Below are 11,778 nucleotides of genomic sequence, written 5' to 3'. Positions count from 1 at the left end.
TAGATATAAAAAATGAGAATATGCAATAGAGCATGCTATTTTGATGTAAATGGCAGAGACAAGGGTTTTTCTAAATAATTTGAAGTGATTTTTTCTACTCTCATAGAAACAAAAAGGAAGTCACAAGAATTGTAGAGGGGTGGGGGATATTTGTTTGCTACATGTGGTATAAATTGATGTTCAAACTTTATGTAACAGAGAAAGATCATCACCTCAGAACTGAGAATTTTTCCTGTTTATTGTCTGTGAATGGCATTTAAACTTCATGTTATCATTTTGCTCAATATCAATCATTTTGTTTTAGAAATCGGGTCTTCTAATGTTGTTAATTTTCTGTATTTAGTTTAAATATTTTTTAAATTTGAAGCTTGTTAATATTACTTTAATTGTTGAGTTATTCAGGTAAGAAACTTTGATAGGAATAAACTTTTGGGGATGAATTTGACTACCAACAGTAGATCTTTGGTGTCCAAAAGCACAACATCTGCACCGAATGAATCTGCCTCAAGTAACATTCTGTTGACATCTATACCTGTCAACTAATCAATATATTATTCATTTATAATCTCAATTAAAATCATTTAACAGGGAAAACTTACATTAACAGTTTCTGAAGAACTCATCTCATCAGAGTGATGTAAAGTATAAAACGGGTTTTGAGGAAATTGTCAGAGCGTAGTACATTAGTTGACATTTTGTGTGAAAAGTTTCTGATTTTTGTAGACATTTGGAGACGTTTGTTAGATTCCTCAAAACTATCAGGTGTGAAGGAGGTCAAAGGGGAGATGAGTAGGAGACTTAAAATTGGGGAGATATTTTTGGGACCATTATAATGGTTGATTACTTACTTTAGAAAGTACTTAAATACCATTGCAAATTTTTCCTGCATATTTTAGATCATATGTGTGGCACTTAACCTGTGTGATAACTAATAGATCTGCAGCCGAATGTCAGATTAGGGTTCAAGACAGGGAAAAAAACTCAAAAAGATTTACCTTCTTAACTGTAAGAAGTAGTGAAAAATAGCCTTTCTTGTCTTTATATGGATAAAGTGAGTTAGACTTTTCCTTGTGATAAGAGTTAATATTTTGTTTACTAGTAAATTTTCATCAATCGTTGTCCTTCCTTAAAGTACTTCTTGATCTAACAAAGTCAATAAAATCATTTAAACTTGGATGGTTAAGAGAACAAGTTTGACATTGATGTCTGCTCAAGTGCATGTGTACTTAGTCTAAAGTTTGCGAAATGTTGAGAAAATAGAGAGAGAAAAAATACCAAACTAAAAACACCGGTAAGTGCTTGATGGGCAGAAGATCAAAGGTTATGTTCATGACCTTAGAGTTGATGGAAAGTCGATAAATTTCTACTCAGGTGGCTTGTTTGTACTATGAGTACGAATCGTTATTGGGTCGCAGAATGTAAAAGCATTATCTTGTGGTATTTCGTAGCCATGTCTAGAGCACAACTACCCAGGTCTTACCTGCCACCTTGCAACAATTGTGGTTTGATAGTAGATATCAAGTGATTGGAAAGCTAGGGGTGTGTAATTCACTATACAGGAGTATCATATAAATCCCATACAGGTATGTCATATATTTAACATCCAGGTATGTCATCCATATTCCCCGTCAAGTGTGCCAGGATCTGGCAATATATATCCATACCTACAGATAAGGTACAGAGTTATTGAGTTTACATATTGGGAAACATTTAACTAAACAGACACACCCTAACAAGTAGAAAGGTATGTACCTTTGTTTAATATTCCATATTGTTGGTTTGATATTGTAAATTTTTTAATGCTTTTATGGAAACTTTCCTGATACTTCTAAATAGCTATGAAAGTTTTGTTTTGTAATTGTCAATTGTAATTTTCTGTAAACGGTACTTGAGTTTCACTTTCTACTGAATTTAAACTAATTACAAAAGTGACTTTTTCAAAGCGTTGTCTTCACAATTATTTACAGTTATAACTTTGCAATTTTACAATTTACAAGGAAGTACACTTTTTCTGATATATTCTTCAGCAGCAAACATTAATTTGTCCTCCAACCATCTTTAAATGCCATCACTTTAATTGTTATGGTAGTGGTTTGTTGAATAATTTCTTCATTAAGCATACAATGTATATACATATAAACTATGCAAGGACGAAATTTAAAATAGAATATGGTTTACGCTAATCGATATCAGAATTAGAATGCTTTACAACCGTAACCAATGTTGTGGCTGCTACAATGTAGATCTTTATAGAACAGGTAAATATTTCATTAGGGACATTTTTACATTGGGAGGGCCCACAAAAAGGTTTTATTATACTGTACTATAGGTAGGATGATGGCTGTGAACCAGCTATATATTTACATTGTGTTTACCTGTATGACTTCCATGTACAGGTAATATATTGAGATATATACCTGTATAATAAACGAAGACGACCTGTACTTGGTCTGAATGCCTATTTTGGATTCATATTTTAGTGCTGGTTAGGTATTCAAATTTATAAGGCAGTGAATATGAAGGTCGAAGATTTCTAGCTGCATCGACGAAGACTGTGATTATTGCATCAATTGCTTAATTTCCGTATGCAAGGACTTTTTTTTGACATTTCTCATTAGAGGACATCTGTGTTTATGAAAAACGGTAAGAATACAAAAGATATTTTATGGATAGTTTGTACATAATCTGCAGAATTCTGTACAGACAAGTAATTTCAGGTAAAAGGGGTACATTAATGAGACAGGTAAAAACTGACTGCCTGATATATTAGATTGTCTTCATTAGGGTCTGATAATTTATTGCTTTCAATTGTTCTCCCACCATGGTAATGTTCAATATTGCTGCTTCATTACATGGATTTGAATTTGTGTCCTGTCTGACCTTACAGTGACATTCACAGGCTAAAAGGTTTATAAACAAAATTACCATAAATTGACAACAGCACCAGTTCTGTATTGAAGATATTGGTGTTTGTCGGGTTGTACATATTTCACTTGTATGTTTTCAGTTATAACTCTTATAAACATTTTGGAAACAAGTAACATTGCTCCAAAATAGCAGACTGGATTGAAATGGACTTTGACATTGAATATTTTTACTTGTTATACTGTCTGGTAGTCAACTGTCATGTAGTGCAATTACAACCTACCATTAGGTGTTCGTCACAACCACTGTAAACTCATTGATTGTATGTCAGTCAAATGGTATTGGATTCTGAACTACATATCAATGACCGTGGAATATAATTGATCGGAAGTCAGACGCCATTGATACAAATAAACACAGAACTGTTAAAACAGTCTACAATAACATTAAGTTTGAAAGTCTATATGATTACATATTGACCCTTTGTGTTTACTGAGAGACTTGTGTGTGTGTACTTTCAATGAGTGGTTTATATTTGTTATTGGATGGTATCAAAGGTTTGAATGTATGATAAATATCCATTTTTGTGGATTATTATAAATTAAGTATTAACAATTTTTATATTAGTCTCCTACTATTACTGTGTGGGGGACAGATAATATGGTGGCCAATAATTTGACAATTGACCTTCTGTAGGTCAAAATTTACATGGTCTTTCCAAATTTGAACCAAATACTTATCAGGATGATGAAATATAACAAGATCTATTATTTCACTACTCCCTCACCTTACAATCTCACGTGTCCTCTCACTTCAATACCTCCTGTCTTACCTTGCCTTCTCACTTAGCCCTCTCACTTTAATACCTGCTCTCTCACCTTCCCTTTTCACTTGCCCTCTCACTTCAATACCTACTCTCTCACCTTACCTTCTCACTTTCCCTCTCACTTCAATACCTACTCTCTCACCTTCCCTTTTCACTTGCCCTTCTCACTTCAATACCTACTCTCTCACCTTACCTTCTCACTTGCCCTCTCACTTCAATACCTACTCTCTCACCTTTCCTTCTCACTTGCCCTCTCACTTCAATACCTACTCTCTCACCTTTCCTTCTCACTTGCCCTCTCACTTCAATACCTACTCTCTCACCTTTCCTTCTCACTTGCCCTCTCACTCCAATACCTGCTCTCTCACCTTCCCTTTTCACTTGCCCTCTCACTTCAATACCTACTCTCTCACCTTCCCTTTTCAGTTGCCCTCTCACTTCAATACCTACTCTCTCACCTTCCCTTTTCACTTGCCCTCACTTCAATACCTACTCTCTCACCTTCCCTTTTCACTTCCCCTCTCACTTCAATACCTACTCTCTCACCTTCCCTTTTCACTTGCCCTCTCACTTCACAACCTACTCTCTCAACTTACATTCTCACTTGCTCTTTCACTTCATTATCCACTTTCTTGCTTGATCTATTGTAGTCACACCTTGTCACATTTAATTTCAAAGTAAAGTAAGTGTAGAAACTCATTGAGAGTATTTCAGATGTTAATGATGCTGGTTTGATAATTAGACCTCTTGAAGAATCATACCCATGTGGCCAGCACGAGAATTGTCAGTTACTTGGTTCTGTACTTAGGATCGCCATGTATCTTTCATCTTTGTTACATTTAATGGTGTCCATGCTTACCTAATGGGCTTGCACACAGAACTTCTAGCCTACTTTACTAACAAGTCACATCCATAGAGAATTAGCATCAATTATTGATCCATGTCTTACCTACAGCTCAAATACATGAAAGAATGTACAATCTCTACCTGTTTAGACCCTCGGTTATATCAAGTCCAGGCAGAGGGGGATTTGCACATTTCCAAGTTATTTGTAAAATGTGTTTAACAAGATGAACAGACTAAATCAACTTTTGTATCTATAAGGTAAACATAAAGTAAAGAAAAAGTGTGTGAAATCCAGTGTTGCAACCCCAATGGGTCAGTCTGGGGGAGATTTAATGTTGTTAGATCACGTTCTCCAAGTAGGTTTTTAACCTGAATATTTTATTTTAGCCTCATATTGACAATAAGCATTTATTGACATTTATGTGAATATAGGTAGTATCTCTCTTTGTATAAATGGATTTAAAACTGACCAAAAGAGCTTAAAATCCTGATGCTTCATTACAGAAGGGGAGATACCAGAGTACAATTGATTTTTAATATGATTTATGCTGATCAAACCTAGTTATTTATTTAAATTTTAGTTATCTTTTCTGATTGCAGGAATATTTTAGAAGTTTGTTTAAGTTAGTTATGTTTTTTTTTAAGAAAAATAGAAATAATCTATTGTTCTAGCTCAGTCTATTGGCATTAAAACATTAAATTTATGATGAGGAGTTGGTGAAATGTACAATAATAATATATTATTCATTTGTGTCTTTACAGAGAAATCCATCAGATTACTTGGCTCGTAAAAAGGCAAAGGAAGAGGAGGAACTAGAGAAAGCCAAACCTAAGCGATCCAAGAGTTCAGTAGACTCAGATTATGTCGTCAAACGGCGTAGCTGGATAGATCGCAGAAAAGACAACAATGATGCACACTCCCAAGAGATCAGGTCAAAAAGGCGTTCATTAAATCTTGATTCAAAGGCAGATGGTGGACTTTCACCCAGAAAAACTGCACCAGATAGACCTCAAAGACTTCCAGTTAAAAGTGATAGTCAGATTCCTGTTGCTGATAGGTCTCATCGGAATTTAGATTCTTCAGTAGTAAGTGAAAGTGGTGAGTCCTCTGTACCTAGAAGAAGTCCACGAAGAGCTACCTCACCTACAACAAGTCCAACACGATCCACAAAAAAGACAAGAGCACCCCCGCCTCCTGTATCTCCACCAGTTTCACCTGTTGTCACTGAACCAGTTCCAATTACCTCTCCTCGTAAATCTAAACAGGAAAAAGTTGTCCCAAAAATATCGAAAGAGGAAGCGAAAACACAGGAAGTGAATTTGTCTGAAAAAGTAAAACAGGAAGTGAGCACCCCTACAAAAGCAGCTGAAGAAGTTGTCAATGTAGAGAAGGAGACTCCATCACGCCCCCCTCGTAAAAAGCGTCCATCGTCTTCCGTGTCACCTGATCGTGCCATTACTGTGCCTTCTGTAGATCTTTCAAACAAAACTAGTGATAAAAAGACAGAAAAATCTGAAGTAAGATTCTCACCAGAACCTGAACTTATTCCTGATGCTCCACTTGTTAACGGTGAAGTAAGATTTACTCAGATATCAATTGACCCCAGAGGAGATGAATCCACAGAGACTGTACCTGTAAGTGTAAACAAAGTTGTTAAATCTCCTAACAATCAAGCATTATCTGAGGACAGGAATTCATCCAGTCAGGTAACTTCTTTATCACTGAGATCTGACAAATCAGAACAAAAAATCCAAGTGACAAATCAGGACACTTCACTCTCTAATGGACATTTACCACCCACAGAAATTGTTGAAGAACAAATCGTTCAGGTCCAGAAATCAAAATCAGAAAGCGTTCCTCAAATCAAATCAACAATCTTTGATGACAGTATAGTAGACGAGGAGGTTGAACTAACTTTCAAAAAGTTTTCACAACAGCCACCTGATGTTGTTTCTCTAGCTGAGTCGATTCAATCCACACATTCAGGTACAAGTACTGAGTCTTTCGCCCCCACCTTACCCTCATCACCACCCCCGTTACTGCCCCTGGGCGGTATTCCTAAAAAGTTAGCATCTGCAGAATCAGTGGAAGAAGAAGTCTTAGAGGTGGTAGCTTCACCTATTGTAGAACATAAACCAATCATTGAGGAGAAAATCCTCGAAAGTGAACCGATCGTAGAGGAAGTGATAGAAGTTACGAAAGTTAGCAAGAAAGAAACACTGCCTGAAGTGATAGAAGTTTCGAAAGTTTCTGAGAAAGAGACTTTGCCTGAAGTGATAGAAGTTTCGAAAGTTTCTGAGAAAGAGACTTTGCCTGAAGTGATAGAAGTTACAAAAGTTAGCAAAGAAGAGTCACTGCCTGAAGTGATAGAAGTTACAAAAGTCAGCGAGAAGGAAACATTACCTGAAGTGAAGGAAGAAATAAAAGACACCAAGAAAGAAACAAATCTGATTGTTCGAAGGGAGGTAACCTCTCCAGTATCAACGGTGTCTGAACTTAGAGCAGAATTTTTCGGAATAAAGAAGAAAACTGGACCTGTGATGTCGGAGGAAATAGTTTTTGAGGATGACCTTCCTCAAACAAACGGACATGTTGAGCACATGGATGTTTATATCAATGACCTCAAAAATGAGGTTAGTTTGAAGGAGGCAGAAGATAGGGATGAAGATTCAGATGTATCTGATGCAGATGAAGAACAAAATAGTCACTTTAAGGCTACATTTATTCCAGGTAAGTACTTCTGAAGAGAAAATTATTAATAGATTCTTGATTTTATAAATATTTTTTTTGTGCTTTGCCAATTTGTAGGGGACACCATATCCTGGGTTCGTGTCATCATTCTAACAACTTAATTTCTTCAGATCAAGTCTCACTTATAAAAGTTCTTGAATTGCGTTAATTTTTAAGGTTACAGTGTCATTGTTACAATAACTGTTCATTAAATATCATCAAGTAACATTGTTGTCAATAGATGCAGACATTTTCTAGTTTGAAGGACATATATTCATCTCCAGTTTTTTATTAAAATATCTTAGATAAAACAAATTAGGTAAGATAACTGTTTTATCATCTCCTCAATTTAAAACAGTCACTTGTAACAAGATATAAATAAATGCTCCAAAGAAGTCCAGGTTCTATATGCAAGTTACTGGTGTATCTCCTAATTTTCAGATCACGTGTAGTTTTTATGTTTACACACATGTTCTTTTGCTAGGTGATGCCAAAACAGGAACTTTGCCCACTGATGTTGCATTGGATGATGAGAATGATGGAGGAATTCAACTTATCTCTTTTAACACGACTGAGAATTCCATGCTTCAGAGTCCTGGGGAACAATCACAGACAGACTCTGCCTTCGATGAGTTGATGTCAAGTACAGACCATGACAATAGTAATCAGGTCAGTCTGTGTAACACACTTGAGGATTTCCAGGAACAAGAAGAGGAAGTTGTCACAGAAAGTATAGAGATCAAAGACTTTGAAGAATATCATAGTCCCCCAATTAATGAAACGGTGGAAGTAGAGGAAGTTACAGTTGTTGAATCGACGCCGCAGACATCTGAACCTGAACTGGATACAGAGCTCAAACAGCCAGAACCAGAGCAGAAACCTGTTGTCATTGAAACAATAGAGATGGTTAAAGAGGTAAAGGTTGAATCTGCACCCAGATCTGTTTACTCTGAACCAGAGACACCTGTAGTTGATGAATTTGTTCCAAATAAGAACACAGTTGTCTCCCCTCCTGAGACTCCTCAGAATGCCTCATTCAATGCCGGACTCCGAGACACTTCATCCATTGTGAGAAAGGCGCGGAATTTCTCTGACATCATCACAGAGCCGCCCAAGTTCACAGTTAAAGCGAGTACAAAAGAGGTGTCAGAGGAGAGGCTGAAACAGATGGACATTGAAAGGAAGGCTATCCTACAACAGAGTATGAAGTCTACCAAGTCAGTGGACATCTCTTACTCTGACGAGGAGGAAGTTGTCGTAGAAGGTACGTTTAATACTACACTAAAACTTGTACACAGGACAAAGCATGATTAAGAATTTATTAGACCCACAAACATAAAAGTTGATTTTATTGAAACTGCCACAAAATTACTTTAATTAACATGTCTTTGAATTACTTGAGGGTTTTTTGACCGGGTTGCACATAGTGCAAATCCGAGCTATAGTATGGTGAATACCAGATGGGCGGGAAGGGAAAAGGGTTACCAGTTTTGTAGAATCAACTCCTCGTAGAGTTTTTGACGTAGAAGCTTGAAACTTTGTAGGATGTTTATATATATGTTGAAGATGTGCATCTCTTACTATGGATTCTTTCCGAACATTTTTCTGGATTTTCTGGACTTTGGAACTTAGTCATTTTCCTCAGTTTGGCAGGGAAACGGGGTACCAGCAAATACAACTGAACTATTATCACAATTTTCATGGAAGTTTTAAATTGAATTTGAAAGCAAATTGCGAACATAGCAAAATATAACCCCCCTGCCAAATAAAAAAAACTTTGTAGTACAAAGATAAAGAAAGAAGCTGTCAAGTTCTTAGCCCACCATCCATAGTGGGCTGATCAAATCACCAGTTGTCCGTGGTCCATCATCTGTTGTCCATTTCTGAAACTTTTCTTGTTATCACAGTTTTCTTCAGAAATTACTACAAGAATCTTTCCGAAACACCCTTAACTGTCTTATAAATACCATATAACATTGCACTCATCCCACAACCTGACCAGTTGCGGCTTTGCCCCATTTTTTATGTAAAATATCTTGAAGTAGCAAATACAAAATTGAAATAAAAACTAAACAGAGTAACATATGAAGTAAATAGAGCAGGTGTCAGAATTGTGTCTTATCATGCTTTGTCCTTAGATTGATGTGCTATGGATGATTAATTGGATTCATGTACATGTTCTTGACTGACATGTAATAGATTTGTACTTTGTCACAGGACTCACAGTAAAACTATTTTGTTTCTCAAACATGACACTAAACATTGAAAGACAAAAATTATACTGTCAGCTTGACGGTGTAGTGCGGAATAAAGGGAGACAAATCTTGTTACTTTGTTGAAAATGAATAATTTGGTTATGTGAGAGAAAAAATCAACATGCAAAGAGAATGATCTATGATTACTGCCGAGAAGTTGACAGGAAATAGGAATATTTATACAAGGCCATTCAGTTAAGAGTTTTTTCTTTCTCCAAATGTTAGCGATGAAGGAAACCCTTCTAGACCTATGGGTCACATAATTTTGTATGACATTATAAATTAAAAGTACAAAGGTAAGAAATGAAAAAGGTCCATGTTTATGTTGGTGAATACTTTCTACTATAGGGTCCTATTTCTTTGCCGTAAGAAGACATGAAGGGATTTTTAATTAACCAGGGGTCTTAGATTTGATCATTTCAATGCCACAAGAAGATATACCGTTTTAATTCTTAGATGAGGCATGAATGGATTTGATAATTTCACTGCCCAAGAAGGCATGAATAAACCAGAGGTCTTGAATTTAACCACCTCAATTCTTGGAGGAAGCATTAAGAGATGTTAAGTAAACAAGAGATCCTGAGTTTTACAGTTTTGATGCCAAGGCTTAAAAGGACTTTGCACTATCACTATAATGATAGTCCTATTTCCATCATGCTTCGCACATGATACATAATCTAGCTATGTGTACGTGTCCTACTGTTCTCACAGTCAATAAGAGACATACCTGTGACCTGTTTTAGGTCTTTGGATAAGCTTTGATGCACAGGTGGTTACAATCAATACCCAGGTATGTTGACTGACAAAGTTCAGGTGACTTACCATATGTCCCAATCTCAGTTTCACAAGTAGCATTATACATGTCTGAGTAATCTTTTACAGGGATCAGTCGTAATCAACCTGTCTGTTGAAATTGCCTCTATAATTAGAGATTACATATATGCAAGTGAACAAATATGTTCTACAAGTCTGGTCTTTTTTAAGGTGTTGGTAGTTTGTGCACCAAATGACCTTTTTTTACCACCTCATACACACCTGTATTTACACAGACATTTTTGTATACAAGTTGATATCAAGTGTATATTGATCCCATGTAAGATTATGTGTTAATTTTCTGTCTTTGTACCATTCTTATCTGTAAAAAGTGGACAAAGGAACAGGTCTCTTGATCAAATATAGGATAGGTGTATTGAAATACACCTGTTCTTAGATTTACTTCCCTTGAATAAAATGACCGAGAGTGTGTTATAAATGACTGCAGACTTGATGGTAAACAGGCTAGCAGACGACATATCGTCCAGGTAGGATTGTTTATGAGTTGAATTCATTAATATTTGAGTAGAAATTCGAATATAAAAATTTCCCATAATATAGGATACAGTAGTGGTTGATATATACCATTGTGTTGTATACAGGTAAAATTCTGGCTGTGGAATAGTTCATTGAAAAAGTGAGGTGTTCTTTATGTGTGATTACCTGTTAATAATATTGGACTGATCAGGTGTGTGTGTACAGGTATATATGCACTCTACACAGGTGTAAATAAGTGTGCGTCACAGGTATTTTGTACAGGCAAGTGTAGGTAAAGGAATTGAGAGTAGTAATTTCTTAGAGATCTATATTCACCTGTTCAGGAACAAGACTAATCAGTATCAACATTGACCAGTCAGGGTCTAATAACATACAGGTGTCTGAGTCTACAGGTAAGGGTTACAGAATACAACAGCCATTTTATTATATTTTCAAAATGTCTGACTGACACTGTCAATAATCAAATACATGAATGTTTTGTATGGTTCATTGTCTGTCAACTATAACATGCTTGACTTTTGTCTGATATATGGTATAATACATTGTATACAGGGAAATATTCATTTGAGGTATTTTTCACTCTTCCATACATCTGCTTCTTCTTCTTCAAAATACTGACATGCTATCATCAGATCAACAATTATATGTCATGCACTGGAATATGTACTTAAGAAATTTTTGTTTTTTTGTTTTTGTTATGTTAAAATTATGCACATAAAGAGAATGCTGTATGCTGGTGTAAATTAGCCTGTATTGTTAAATTTTCCCTAATAAGATGCTGTTGATAATATCTTTCAATATTATCATCTAAGTTTTTATAATGCTAGGGGAGTTTTCTGCATATATAAGTATGTAACTGTAATGAGGGTTCTAGCTTCTCTAATGGTCAGTAAAAAGTGCCTCTGCTTCAGATATGGCCAGTTACTATAGTTTATATCTAATAT

The 11,778-nt window shown here is 35.8% G+C and overlaps 1 protein-coding gene across 1 annotated transcript in view; it reads left to right on the top strand.

Annotated features, from left to right (window-relative positions):
• Positions 1-11,778, top strand: part of LOC132561569 (titin-like) — a 130,975-nt gene that overhangs the window by 94,604 nt on the left and 24,593 nt on the right. Inside the window, exons 14-15 of the mRNA XM_060226259.1 lie at positions 5,300-7,268; positions 7,753-8,532. Coding sequence (XP_060082242.1) covers positions 5,300-7,268; positions 7,753-8,532 — 2,749 coding nt within the window. The remainder of the gene's footprint in view (positions 1-5,299; positions 7,269-7,752; positions 8,533-11,778) is intronic.

Source organism: Ylistrum balloti, unplaced genomic scaffold (assembly GCF_031769215.1).
Source record: "Ylistrum balloti isolate Yb309-2 unplaced genomic scaffold, AGI_CSIRO_Ybal_v1 Utg369668, whole genome shotgun sequence".
In the NCBI taxonomy this organism is placed as follows: Eukaryota; Metazoa; Mollusca; class Bivalvia; order Pectinida; family Pectinidae; genus Ylistrum; species Ylistrum balloti.
The sequence above is the reverse complement of the archived record's forward strand: the minus strand, read 5'-3'. Positions and strand labels throughout refer to the sequence as shown.